Source organism: Ictidomys tridecemlineatus, chromosome 3, assembly GCF_052094955.1.
Source record: "Ictidomys tridecemlineatus isolate mIctTri1 chromosome 3, mIctTri1.hap1, whole genome shotgun sequence".
Classification (NCBI taxonomy): domain Eukaryota; kingdom Metazoa; phylum Chordata; class Mammalia; order Rodentia; family Sciuridae; genus Ictidomys; species Ictidomys tridecemlineatus.
Genome location: NC_135479.1, coordinates 126,977,554 through 126,992,357, shown reverse-complemented (window position 1 = coordinate 126,992,357; position 14,804 = coordinate 126,977,554). Strand labels below are relative to the sequence as shown.

The following is a 14,804-nucleotide window of genomic DNA, read 5'->3' as shown; positions in this document are numbered from 1 at the left end:
GTGTGTTAGCATCCACATATCAGAGAGAATATTTGGCCTGTGGTTCTTTGGCTTATTACACTTTGCATGATAGTTTCCAGTTCCATCTGTTTACCAGCAAGTGCCATAATTTCATTTTTCTTTATATCTGAGTAATATTCCATGGTGTATATATGTCACATTTTCTTTATCCATTCATCTATTGAAGGGCACCTAGGTTGGTTCCATGACTTAGCTATTATGAATTGAGCTGCTATAAACATTGCTGTGGCTGCATCTAGACACATTTTAAATTCCCATAAAATATTTATCCTGTGGTTGTGTCACCAAAGCTAGTTTTCAGTGTGATAGAGTTTTTACAAGGAATCAAAATCGTGGTCACAGTGAATATGTGTAGAATGCCACTGTTAAGTCAGGAATAAAGATAATTGTCACTCCTGAATGTGGAAACAAAACTGTGAAAACACAAAACACACTGGACAAGAGCCACCTTTCCTTTAAGAAAGGCACTTGACCATGGCAAAGATAATCCTTCATTTCTGAGTCTCTTTTGTTCATCAAGTTTGCCCCTCTGGTGAGAGAGAAGTGTGGATTTGTTGTGAAAGCACTTGCAAGATGGCAGGTTCTCAGACTACCAGCCCTGAGTTAGCTCTTTGGAATCAGAGGCTAGCTCTTCAGTCTTCCCATCCCTCTCGGCCTGGCATCGAGAGCAAATGTCAGCAAGGAGGACGCTGTGGGCAGGAAGCAGAGATCTCTGTGATTAGGTCTTTTCCATGGCTGTGGCAGCCCTAAGGCTGCAGCCTCTGCTCAGAGGCACAGCAGTTTTCTTTTCCTGGTTCAGGTAAGCAGAGTGAATATTTTCCAGCTGCAGAATTTTCCAGATTTCACTCAGCTCTGGAAAGAGCCAGAGGTCCCATCAACCAGGAAGGCTGTGGAGTGAGGATGTAGCCTTTTTCTCCATGAGACTCCAGTCAGCTCTTGTTCTGGCTGGTAGGGGAGCAAAGACTCACTGCTGGAAGCCTGACTTGTGGCCAGACTTGTGGCCAGATGGTTTCACCATCCAGAGGCTCCTTCCTTTCCTTCACCATGGTTTCTTCCAAGGTTAGAACCACCAGGGACCCCAGTCCCGGGCACCATCCAGCTCATACATGGCAGACACCCTTCCTGTTCACAGGGAACTTGGGATATATCTAAGTTTGGGGCTTTACTAGAAAACATAAGCAGGTTAGTATAGGACAAACACTCTAGACTTTGGATTGAGACTGTTCTGGATTCACATTCAACTAGTAGATTATCATTTGTAAAATGGGTTATATTAAAGGAAAGTGCCCAGCATGATATCTGGCTATGAAAGACCTTAGCCCACAGGATTTTAAACTGCATAATATGATATCTGAAGGTACAAATTCCTGGTGTTGGATCATGGTTTAATGATGTTAAGGCCGTTATCTTTGTGATTCTCTTAATGTTTCCTTGTTTGTTAAATTTTAATCACAAATGGCTGTTGCTGCTTCAGACATCAATGCTATGTCCAAAGGAGGAAGAATGAAAAGGAACAATGCTTGCTTTCTTTGTTCCTTTTGTCAGGATAGTAGGAACTCTTCCAGAAGCTTTTGACTAACTTTATGTTATATAGCCATTCCTAGCTGCAAATGAATCTGAGAAGGCAAGAACTTGGCCTTCTAACTGCCATAATGGCTTGGGAAAGAGGGGCTGTGAAAAATTAGCCATTTATCAGTGTCTGCCGTAATGCCTTTCTTTTAATTATGAGGAATTATTCTTTAATATTTCTTTTAATGGCTATTTCTCCCTCAGAATTGTTGTACCTGAACCCTCCCTTCATAGTTGTTTCTGTTTGTTTTTTTTTTTTTGCGGGGGCGGGGGGTACTGGGGACTAAATCTAGCTATGCTTTACCACTGAGCCATATCCTCAGCCCCTTAACAGCGACCAGCACTGACGAGATGAACTGGGTTTAAAAGAGCTAGCTGCAACATTAAACTAAGAAAACGGCCAAGAAATCATACAACACAGAGAAATGAGTTTTACAGATAGAGGGTGGGACTGCTCAGTGACCTCAAGGTCCTCTTCCATGCTGTAAGGCAAGAGAGTGGGTGCACCCAGAGTCCCTTTATTTATAGGGAAAAGACAACAAAGGATTTTCTATAGAATATTCTACACCAAATAAGGCAGGGATAAGGTTTCAAGGGGGTTGCCCAATCCCATTGGGTAATGCTCAAGTCCAGAGTTGAAGCAAACTTCTTTACTGAGCAAAGGTGAAGGCCACTTGCTTGGCACAGCACATGGTGTGTGATGCCAGACCAATACCCCCTTACCCAAGGCTGAGAGGGGATGCTCAGCTCACGGATAGACAGCTCCCACATCAGCCCTTTTTATTTTTTTAATTTTGAGGCAGGATCTTGCTAAGTTTCTGAGGGCCTCACCAAGTTGCTGAGGCTGACCTTGAATTGTGAACCTCCTGCTTCAGACTCCCATGTTGCTGGCATTACAGGTGTACCTGGCTTTATAGTAGCTTTAATCCTTTGAAAATAATGAATAATCAAAGCATAAAGCATTCTTAGGCTTGTGGAGTCCCCACTGCCATGTAAAGAGGAAAAAAAGGAAAGTAATTATAGCAAAATAGCATGTATTTCAACAATATGTATTTCAAAAGAAGTAATGAGGAAATAGTACTCCTGTACTTGGGTAACCAAGAAGATGTGACTGCTGCAAATTCTGGTTGTAGTGTGGGTGATCAGACCATGTAGACATGCAGAGTGGTGTGACTCTAGCGGTTTTCTGAAAGATAAACAAATGTCAAATTTAAATTCTGAACAAATGCTATCTTCCTTTAATTTATAGGGTAATTGCATCCCTGGAAAAGTCAGTATTTATTAAAATTATTTAAAAATTCTTTATGATTATATGTAAAACAGAGTCTACATTCAGAGCATTACAAGTGGAGTCTTCACTTCTATTAAGTCTACCTAGTAAGACATTTAGGAATCAAAAAGTATGTGGACAATTCTTTGGGTTTTCTTTTGGGTATCAGGGATTGAACTCAGGGTTACTCAACCACTGAGCCACATCCCAAGCCCTATTTTGTATTTTATTTACAGACAGGAGTTGCTCACTGAGTTGCTTAGCACTTTGCCATTGCTGAGGCTGGCTTTGAACTCACGATTTTCCTGTCTCAGCTTCCAGAGCCACTGGGATTAAAGGCATGAGCCACTGTGCCAGGCTCAATTCTTTGTTTTTTAATGGGCCATTTACTATCCCAGGCTCTGGGATTTCCAAAGTGCACCCACCCCAAGAAGCCAGGTATGGACACTCCAGTAATTCCAGTGACTCCGGAGGCTGAATCAGGAGGATCACAAGCTCAAGGCGAGCCTGGGGAACTTAGCAAGACCCTGTCTCAAAAATTTAAACAAGAACAACAACAATAAAAAGAGTTGGAGATGTAGCTTGGTGGTAGAGCTCTTCCCTAGCACATGCCAGGCCCTGGGTTCAATCCCCAGTACTGCTAAATAAATAAATAAGTAAATGAAACAAACTACCTCCCTGGGAATGGTTCTGTCATTTTTTCCCAGCTGAAACCTGTTCCTTGGGGGAAGAGAAAGGGAAAATAAGTACTGGGGAGGCCAATAACAGTAGCTGCCAAACTCTGTCCTGGTTTTGGTCTTCACCACCCTCCTATAGAATGTCCCAGCATTCCTGACTCTCCACTCAGGCCCTCTCAGGAACCACTAGTGCCCCTAGCACTTACAAGTGTTTGCTGCAGTCAAGCTAGTTTTATTTCATTTAATGAATAGTTAAAAATCATACTAGAAAGCATGGCATTTACTTTATTTAGGTGACCATTTTTACCAAAGAATTTGGGGTTCATTGTCTTTCTTGAATGGAACTTTGGAATAATCATTTTCTCCTTCTTTCCTTTCTTCTTTCCTTCCTCCCTCCTTCCCTTCCTTCCTTCCTTTTTTTCTCCTCCTCTTCCTACCCCTTTCACTCCTCTCTTCCCTCTCCTCTTCTTCTTCTAAATGGATTCAGTAATTGATCCTGGGGTATTATCATACAAATGCAGGTGTTAGATATCATTAAGTATAAATTAATCTTGGACTGGGGACATAGCACAGTGGTAGAGCACTTGCCTAGGATGCACAAGGCCCGGGTTCAATCCTCAGCACTTCAAAAATAAGACAAAACAACCCTGAGAAAACTTTAAGAAGATAGTATTGAAGTAGTTACACATAGAGATCCCAGATCTCTATGTGAGAAATAAGAAGTCCTTCCTAGGACTGTGTAGTATTTACTCAGTTCTTACATAATATACATTTCACCTTAACAAAAATTAAGAAGAAAATTGCTTTAGAAATTTTATCAAAAAGTAACCCTGATACATTTACACAAAGACTGGTACAGGATTGTTCAAAACAGCATTATTTTTTTAAAAAATTAGTTGTAGATGAACATTATTATTATTGTTTTATGGACATTTTATTTTTATTCATTTTTATGTGGTGCTGATGATGGAACCCAGCGTCTCACATGTGCTAGGCAAGTGCTTTACCACTGAGTTACAACCCCAGCCCCAACAGTATTATTCACTAATGCCCCAAAGTGAACGCAGCCCAAATGTCCACTGACTGATGAATGGCTAGAGAGTATGGTATGTCCTTAAGCAGGATATTATCCAGACAGGGGAATGAAGTACTGATATATCCTACAACCCAGATGAGTCTCAAAAATGTCACACCAGATAAAAAAAAAAGCCAGATTACAGGAAGCCACGTATCATGACTCCATTTGAATGAAATAGCCAGAAACAGTCGATCAGAAACAAGGTAAATTCAGGGGAAGTGGGGTAGCATGACTGCAAATAGTCACCGAGGATCTTTTAGAGTAAGATGGAAATGTTCTAAATTGGATTATGGTCATGGTCAAACAACTCTGTAAATTTATTAAAACACATTGAATTAATGTACTTAAAGCATCTGAATTTTATAAAGTAAGTCATTTAAAAAAGAAATGGCCTCTAGTAGACATTGATGTGAACTTTTAATGTGAGCTTTTAATGTGAACCTCTTTATTCAGCAGTGTACCGAAAAATTAAAATGAACATCCCTCCATCAACATTTTCATAGTCTAAAAAATCAGGACTCTAAATTAAAATTTATGTTTTAAATATTATTATTTAAATATTCCAAAGCCCATCCACATCAATTCTGGAATTTTATCTCATCTGATCCTATGGTATTTCTCTTAAGGGTGAATTCTGATCTGCAACCAGATCTGAAGTGCCTGTCATTGGATAGGATGTTCTGTGGTAGTTCAGAGTCTATGGTGTGATATATTCATCTTTCTTCTCCTCTCAAAGGTCTCAAAAGGCTTATGGAAGGCTGAACACGATGATTGGTCTTATTTTTTTGCTGTCCAACCATTTATTTGATCTTGCTCCATATATTCCAGACCATCCAATGGATTTATAGTAAACTTCCAAGATGAAGGGAAATTTCTTGCTCATATTAGCCTGAAATCCTGACTTTTTTTCATCTTAATAAACATAAAACATGCTCCAAAATTGCCCATAAAATTCCTTCCTTTTTTTATTTTATTTTTTTGTTTTTTCTCTTTTTTATTGTTTTTTAAAAATAAATTACAGCGGAATGCGTTACAATTTTTATTCCACTTATACAGCACAATTTTTCTTATCTCTGGTTGTAGATAAAGTATGTTGACACCAATTTGTGTCTTCATATGTGTACTTTGGGTAATGATGTCTATCACATTCCACCATCTTTTCTAATCCCCTGCTCTCTCCCTTTCCCTCCCACCCCTCTGCCCTATCTAGAATTCATTTATACCTCCCATGCTCCCCCTCCATACCCCACTATGAGTCAGCTTCCTTATATCAGAGAAAACATTCAGCATTTGTTTTTTGGGGATTGGCTAACTTCACTTAGCATTATCTTCTCCAATACCATCCATTTATCTGCAAATGCCATGATTTTATTCTCTTTTATTGCCGAGTAAAATTCCATCGAGTATGAGTATATGTGCCACATTTTTTTTTTTTTTTTTTTTATCCTTAAAATTCCTTCCTTTAGAGTTCTGTGCCTTCCATCCGCAGGCATGTGCTAGTCTTTTTCTCCCCTTGCATTTCCACGTTTTCTCGCAAGGTGGCACTAAATGCCTTGTTTGGTGGTCAGGGCTTCTGTGTAGGCTCGATTTTGTTTCCTGAGTGCTGGAGCCTCTTCAAATGAGTGTTCAATAGCAAGTAGGTGTTCACAATTAATCAGGGGCTTCTCTGGTGTTCAGAAGTAGAAAACTCCACCTACCTTTCACCATGTAGGTGGAAAAAGCTTTATTTCAGCCAATTATAAAAGGTTTAGAAACTATGAAAGATCTAGGGATGCAGCTCAGTAGCAGAGCACTTGCCTGGTATTTGTGAGGCCCTGGGTTCTTTCTCAGCACCAGAAGAAGAAGAAGAAGGAGGAGGAGGAGGGGGAGGGGGAGGGGGAGGGGAGGGGGAGGAGAAGGAGGGAAGGAAGAAAGAAAGAAAAATTAAATAGCACAATTGAATCACATCCTAATGAATATTTTAGTTTGTTTGGTTTAGTGCAGTATTAAAGTGCATCTACATTTAGCCATAGTAGAGATACAGATGCTCTTAAACTCTCATGCCTTTGAAACTTCCTTAGTTGTGAAACTGCCAATAGGAAGAATAGTTAAGTAAAAGCTGATGACATCCTATTCTGTCAGTGTAGTGAGGTAGTTCAGTGTTTTTGTGAAGCCTCTACAAACATGTAATCCCAGGCTTTGCTTTGGGAGGTTTAAATAAACATATGGGGATAATGAAGAGATACCTCCTGGAAAAGGATGCCAGACAAATCTCACACGATGTCAAGGTGCCTTCCTTGGATGACAAGGATGTCAAAGTGACCTCCATCCCTAGTGACTGGTTTCTGAGAGCCACATCCGTAACATCTACAAGAGACTCAGGTAGAAAAATCACACTGCTGACTTCTGCTTTGCCAGGCAGCACACTCCTCTTCACACACATTTACCTGAGAAGTCATATTATAAGTAGAAGGTGCTGAGCAGGCGAGAGAGACTTCAGGAGAGTGGGATGGATGATGGTACCTGGGTGCCATCAATGAGGTTGGCCATGTGGCTTGGATCCTCATGGTGAGGTCTTCACCCTGCTCTCCTTAGAATTGTATTGGCAGAACATGGTCTCTGCTTCTCTGACTTTCCCTCTTCTGTATTCATGGTGTTCCTGTGAGTTCATTGTGGTTTCCGAGGTACCTGCCACACAGTTTGGGAACTATGAGGCCAGAACCTGGTCATGTGGCCACATGTAGCTGCAAGGAGATCAGGAATACAATCTATTTAGTTTAATCTGGTAGTGTCTGCATGGCTGAATTAGATGTCAATTTCTATAATTTTGTTCTCATAGGGATGTCTTATATCCTTATTTACAAGTTCTTCAAGCATGGATGCTTATTTCCTCCTTATAATAATGATGATGATGATAATAAGAGTTCCAACAAGTCACCATTCATTGAGCACTAATGTATAATAAGCACTCTACTAAGGCACTTTTCATTTGTGTTTACACTTATATTACTTAGACCTATATCAAAAGCTTCCTAAACACATATAATAGGAACAATATATTTGGGATGTATATAGGAAGTATACATGGAACAAGTATCCATAGAGAGCAACGTATGTATGTGTCTTGTTCAAAATCATATAGTAATTAAGTGGCAAAGTAGGATTTGAGTTAGGCTGTCCGATTTTAGAGTTCTATTAACCACCAAGCAATATTACCTTTGATATTTACTGGCTATAAAAATGAAGAGCAATGTGATGTATTCGTGTTGACATTATTCCCTGTTCTACATCATCAATATTACCTTTTCTACATATAGTATCTTCAAAGGATTCAAGTTGAATTCTTATGGTGCTGCTGAGCAAGCATGAAGGGGAAGAGAGACCTACTTAAAATAGTGCAGTTTTGCCAGGCCTGGTAGTGCACACCTATAATCCCAGCAGTTTAAGAGGCTAAGGCCAGAGGATTGCAAGTTCAAAGCCAGCCTCAGCAACTTATCGAGACCCAAAGCAACTCAGCAAGACTCTGTCTCAAAGTAAAATATAAAAAAGGGCTGGGGATGTGGCTCAGTGGCTAGGGAACCCTGGGTTCAATTCCTGAACCACCCCCCAAAAAATAGTTCAGTGTTAATTTCTTCCAAATTCCAGTCTGAGATAACATAGGTAGAAAGGGGGAGGCCAACATTATCTCTCCTGATTTGATATGACATCTCTGACTTGCAGAGGAGTGACATGAACACATTTTGCTAATGTCTTGACCACTCATTTTTGTTGCAGGAGGCCGAGGGAAGGATGGTGCCCCCATCATCACTTTTCCAGAGTTTGTGGGATTTAAACACATCCCAGAGGAGGACTTCCTGAATGTCATGACCTACCTGACTAGCATCCCCAGGTGAGCTGAATATGGTGTTCTGCTACTTTCTCAGTCATGGGCCTTGCTCCACATTTGCCATGTGGCAGGCCTGGAATGAGGTGGAGCCTTCCAACAGCACAGTTTGCATTGGCATGTAACTAGGCCAGTATCTCTGGCCCATCAATTAGGAACAACAGATGTGGAAAGAAATTAGAAAATATTGGCAAGTGGGGCACAGTGGTGCATGTGTGTAATCCCAGTGGCTTGGGAGGCTGAGGTAGGAGGATCACAGTTCAAAGCCAGCCTCAGCAATTTAGCGAGGCCCGAAGCACCTTAGAAAGACCCTATCTCTAAATTAAATTATAAAAAGGCCTGGGGATGTGGATCAGAGGTTAAGTGCTCCTGGGTTCAATCCCTGGCACACACATATACACAAAGAAAGAAAAGAAGGAAGGAAGGAAGGAAGGAAGGAAGGAAGGAAGGAAGGAAGAAAGGAAGGAAGGAAGGAAGGAAGGAAGGAAGAGAATAAAAAGAGAAACAGAAAAGAAAGAAAAAGAAAAGTGAACAGGTATTAGTGTTGACTGTGCTGCCTGTGGGCAGTCCTTAAAACCACTGTAGAATGAATGAAAAACTGATGAATCAGCCCATGCTCCCTGGGTGGAATCAGGCCCTCTACTCCAGCCGAGGGTTATTCTAGCTTTCTGGATCACATTGCTGGGACATATGACCATTGCTGAAGGAGCACAAACCATGTCAAGGAGCTATTTAATTTTTCTTTCCTAAATAAGAGCATTAGGGCAGAATTGATCACTGTCATTGTCTGATGATGAAACTAAGTCATAGAGCAAGGAAATGAAAAAGACAATGATAAAAACTGCTCAGTTCATGACAGAAATGTTTTCTGGCATCTGCTACTTCTGCCTCGTCCTGCCCAGGTCTCACATTTGGGCCTCCCATGTACCCAAGTCTTTAAGGGAGAGGGTTGGGAAGGAGCTCATATTGATCGCTGCGTTTCACAGAGGCGCAGCTGGGAATGAGGTCCAAGACCTGATTCTAGACAGCATTGGGTGCCCTGTCCTGCATGGCCGGCCTGGCCAGGAAAGGCCTGCCCTCCTGGGATTTATTGCCTGTGACATCATCTCTTACTTAATGAGCGTTGTTAAGAATTTACACAACAGACATGTATGTGCTCTTGCACTGGCTTCCCATCTGCCTTATATATGATTTAGGGGTAAACACCAGCTTTATGACTAGAGGGCCATCTGGAGTCTGATCCCACCATGGAGAGTGCAATGTTGATTGAATTATGAAACCCACTCTCAAATGGCTTTTTCTTTGTTCTCTTTTATCCATCTTTCTTCTTCAGAGGTGGTGATGGGTTTATTTTTAAAGTTCAACACTTAAATTGCATTTCACCATTTCATCCTTCACTCTGAATTAATGCAGACATAAGAGTGTTTGAGGACATCCTTTGTTGCTTGGAGAGAAGGTGTCACATAACTTCTGGGCTTCACTCACCGTAGTTCACAGTGAGGAACACCTTCTCTCTCCCCTCCTCCCCCAAGATACTGACTCCTCCTCATTTGTGGCCCTCAGCTCTGACCTCATCTCTTCAGAGCTTGTCTCTTCTGATTCATTTCTGCTCTCATAGACTCTTTTATGTTGATTTCCACAGAATCTGAGCTTCTGCCTGTAGAACACCGTAGTCAGTGGAAATTATTTCTACATCTCCCATGAGACTGTAAACTTCTCAAGAGTGGGATCAGTGCCTTTTTTGCTTTGTTTTCATGTTTGATCTCCAGCCCTCGAACAGTGTCTGACACATGATAGCTTCTGGAGTAGTGTTGGTGGGATTTCCAGCTTTGACAATGACTCATTCCAAACAGAAGGCGTTGGATGTTTCATAGCAGCTCAATTCACAAAAGCTAAACTGTGGAAGTAACCTAGAAGCCCTTCAACTGATGAATGGATAAAGAAGCTTTAAAAGAGAATGAAATTATGGCATTTGCTTATCATGCTAAGCAAAGTAAGCCAATTCTAAAAAACCAAAGGCTGAATGTTCTCCCTTATAAGTGGATGCTGATCCATAATGGTTGTATGTGAGGGGGAGAATGGAGGAACTTAGATTGGGCAAAGAGGATGGGAGTAGGAAAGATGGTAGAATGAGATATCTAGGTACATATATGTCTGTACATATGGTGCAACTCCACATTGTGTACAAACAGAGAAATAAAAGTTGCACTCCATTTGTGTACAATGAATCAAAATGCATTTTGCTGTCATGTATAACTAATTAGAACAAATTTTTTAAAGGAGAGAGAAAAAAAGAAGGCATTGGCTGTATGGTCAAAGGGGGCACTCTGACTCCTCACTCCTGCCTTCACCTCCCAGGGATTTAGGGAGTTGAACTTGGACTTCCTCTTGGACCCAGTTACATTTCAGGACAATGACTCCTCCTGTTAGCAACTTCTCCTTTGATGTGAGCAGTAAGAATGAGAGTGGCCAGCGATGTGGGCACTGGGTGAAAGGGGTCCCTACTCTCCTGTTTGTTTTAGACTCACCCTCCAATTTTCCTAATTCCCTAGGTATATCCAGTGCTAAACTGAATGGGTAAAATTCATCTTGTACTTGCCACCTTTTGCAAAACATGCCGAGGACAGCATGTTAGTGCCATCTGAACCCAGGTAGAGAGAAGCAAGGAGGGTTGTAACTGCCTCCTTGCAGAGGTAGAAGAGGTGACTGAGTAAGGGGCTACTGTTTTTGCCTCCCTTCTTTTTTCTGCTTTGTGCTCCTTGTATAATTTCTTGTAAACGAGGACTATTATTTCCTAGAATGCTGTCTCTTGAGAGAGTAGCCATCAGACCAGTTTTGCCCCTGTCCCTTTCCTGGCTTTTGCTCACTCCTGCTTGTGGCCCCACCTCTTGTTCCTTTCAACATAAAGCAGAGACACAGGGAAGAAGGCCTGAAAGGAGAATTTGACCCAAACATTGATTTCCATTTTATGGTTCAGGCTCCAGAGAACTAACCAGCTGTCCTTGGTTTTATGACTCCTATTTATCATGATTTGCATCTTCCTGGTGGTTGCCTAGTTACCAGATGGCAGAGCCCTTCCCAGGTTGCAAAATATTTTATAGGCAGTTGGCAGAGGACTTGTGGTATTGAATGGGAAAATGGATACAATAGAATAGGAAAGTGGCAAGGTGCTCAGGGCAGGGACAGGGTCTCTGTGCCTGAAGTTAGTAAGGATCTCCCACTGGGGCTGGCGTGGAGAATGTGGAAAGGCTTCACCAGGTCTCTATTGCGTGCCCAGGGTGTGGAGAGCTATGCGTGGTTTTATAAAAATCAAAAGACCATGAGACAATGCCTTCAGCCTTAGGAAACTCATCACATAACCTTGTAGTCATGATGTTTTGTAAAATTGTAATTAAGGTAGTATAGAAACTCAGAAGACAGAAAAAATCTCTTAAGATAGAAATTCAGAAGACAGAAAAAGTCTCTTTAAACAGTGAAAACTTCAGGAATGAAATGGCCTTGAAGGATGGAATGGTCTCCACAGGTAGATACAGAGGGCAACATTCCAAAAAGAGAATGGGTCTAAAAGGCTTGGATACAGACCAAACCTGGACTGAAACCCAGATCCTGGCTGGGCATGTGGTGCACTCCTGTAATCTCAGTGAGCAGGAGGCTGAGACAGGAGGATTGTAAGTTTAAAGCCAGCCTCCACAACTTGGTGAGACACTGTCTTAAGAGGGCTGGGGATATATAGCTCAGGGTTAAGTCTCCCCAGGGTTCAACCTCAGTGGGTGAGGGGAAGAAATCCAAATCCTACTGCTTACTAACTGTAATCTGGGACAAGTGACTTACCTTGTATTTCTGTTTCCCTTGGATTTTGAAGTTTGAAGAGCATTTTGAAGGGGGGGAATTACAGCCCACCAAAGTTGACTGGAACAGAGTGATGAGGCTCCGTCTTACATAGGAGTGAGACATTAGAGCCAAGAAGACAGCCGGGAACAGATTGGGCAAGGCCTTTACCACCGAGTTGAGGAACTGAGGCACAGGAACAAGAAAAGGCCTTTGGAGGGTCCAGGAAGGGAGCCGTGAGCAGACTGATTTGGTGGTGCTGTTCAGAATGGGCCAGAGGGAGCAAGGACAAGGAGGCAGGGAGGACAACTAGGGGCTTCTACATGGGGATAGGTGCAGAATGGAACGTGGTGGCCAGAAGACTGGCTTGAAAGGGGTGACAGGAAAGGTGGGTACTGGTGAGAGGGACATGGTGGAGGAGGGAGAGAGGCTGTAGCAGGAGTCCTGCAGTTGCATCTGTTGCCTTTACATGTTTGGGTGAGTGGATTTGAGGCCTCATTTGGGTTTTGATGGTTTCACTGTGTTTTATTTTACTGATATTCCTGGCTCTCCCTTATCAAAGTCATCCTAGGACAATGGTTCTTAACTTTGGCTGCATGTTAAAATCACCTGGGTTTTTTTTTAAAACTCCAGATTCCCAGACCAGAATCCAGAACGATTAAATCATGCTTTCTGGATTTAGGCCATTCCCTTGCACAGCCAGGGTGAGGGTCATTGAGCTTGGAGAGGAGAAGCTATGGTGATATGGAACAGGCATTCAAAATGTGTGGAGAAGAAAACTTGGAATCAGACTTAGCTTCTGGATAAGGTGGGGTAGTGGAGAATGTGGGGAACCTCTACAACTGTGAACCAAAGTGAACCTTTCTTCTTATAAGTTGGTTATCTCAGGTATTTTGTTACAGTAACTAAAAGCTCACCAACAAGCAAGATAGTGCCACTTAAGAACATGCAGCCTGGGGCTACATCTGTAGCCAGGTTGTTTAAAAAAATTGGAAACACATTCTGAACCACAGCAATAGTAACTATTTTAAATCACATTTGTTTGTCCCCAAATCAGCATTAGTATAATTTAAGTATGGGTTTTTATTGCTCTTTCTCTATTCAGTGTCCTTGTTTTATTCACAGTTCTAAGTTCATTATTAGGAATTAGATTAATTACTTTTGTTAGACAGTACAAGAGTCATATTTCTTTACATTGTTAATTTCATTATTGGCCATTTCAAATTTCTATTGCTGTGACAAAATACTAGAAGTAAACCATTTATAAGGAGGAAGGCTTTATTTTGGCTCATTGTTTCAGAGATAGTTGCTTGACCATGTAGCTTTGGGCTTGTGGCAAGGCAGTACATCATGGCAGGGAGCACGTGGAAGACAGAAGAGGTTTCACCTCACAGCTGAGAAAGAAAGAGGAAAGGCCCAGGGGTCCAATATCTCCCTCCAAGGCCCTAACTTCCTTCCACTAGGTCTCAGCTCCTGTAGATTCTACCATTTCCCAATAAGGCCTCAGGCCAGTGTCTGAGCCTCTGACACCTAGGCCTCTGGGGGACATTTAAGATCCAAACCATAACATTTGCTATTTCACAAGGACTTTTTCTATAATGAATCTGGTCAAGGACCTATTTAAGCTAGAACAATTTTCCTTCATGTGTTTTCCCCACATAAAGTATAATGAATAGTCTTTGGGATGAATCTCTCACTCTTTTATGACAGGTGGCCTAGAATGTGGTCTGATATTTGTTCTTTAGGAAAGGCTAGGAGAGCAGTGCTATTATTTGACCTGTGATACTAAGACTTTCTCCTTTGTATTGAAAGACTGCATGGGATTATAACACTTTCTCAGCTTTAGAAACCATTCTCATCAGAGAAGTGAGTCCAGTCTGGGCCTCTTACCATAATGAACACCATGGAAAAGCCCCTGTTTTTAAGTCATTTTGAATAGTACTAATGGGCAAAAGTGCTGCTTTGATTGAATGGCTAGGGTGAAGTATGTTTTTCCTGGGACAGGCTGTGAAACTATACTCTGAAAAGTTGGGGAGACTGATTAATTCATTAGAGAACTAAGCATAGAGGTCTAGAGAGGGTCGTCTTGTTGGGCTGCTGCATAGCCCAAAGTGGGCAGATTTGCTTAGCAGCCTCAGAAAGGATGCCTGAGAGGCCAGACTTCAGAACCTGACTGAGGCTTGAATTTAGAGAGCACCCCATGGGTCTATAATGAATAAATGCCATTGGCAACCAAGAATTTGAGTAAATTATATAAAGGGCAGAAACAAATGTAATATGCTATATTTCTGTCCTAGCAGAAAGAGCTTGAGGTCTTCACCTACTGTTCCTAGTAGAATAACCTGTGTGCATATGGTAGTTTTCTTTGTTCATTTTGCAGGCAGTTGTGTTTGGAAGACCTTCACCGCATCCTGCCTTTGAGTCACCCATCCTGTTGGGATAGAAACCTACTTTCCCCTTTATGACATGTTTCATTTAGGCTTCTTTAGAAATTCAGAG

The 14,804-nt window shown here is 41.7% G+C and overlaps 1 protein-coding gene across 9 annotated transcripts in view; it reads left to right on the top strand.

The window, feature by feature from the left end:
* The window catches only part of Mcf2l2 (MCF.2 cell line derived transforming sequence-like 2), a 224,364-nt gene that overhangs the window by 30,315 nt on the left and 179,245 nt on the right, over positions 1-14,804 (top strand). For all 9 annotated transcript variants that reach the window (XR_013436674.1, XM_021729793.3, XM_078043734.1 and 6 more), the window contains exon 3: positions 8,369-8,483. Coding sequence is in view for 8 of the 9 variants with exons in the window: in XM_021729793.3 (XP_021585468.2) it covers positions 8,369-8,483 (115 nt within the window). In the remaining variant the exon portion in view is untranslated. The remainder of the gene's footprint in view (positions 1-8,368; positions 8,484-14,804) is intronic.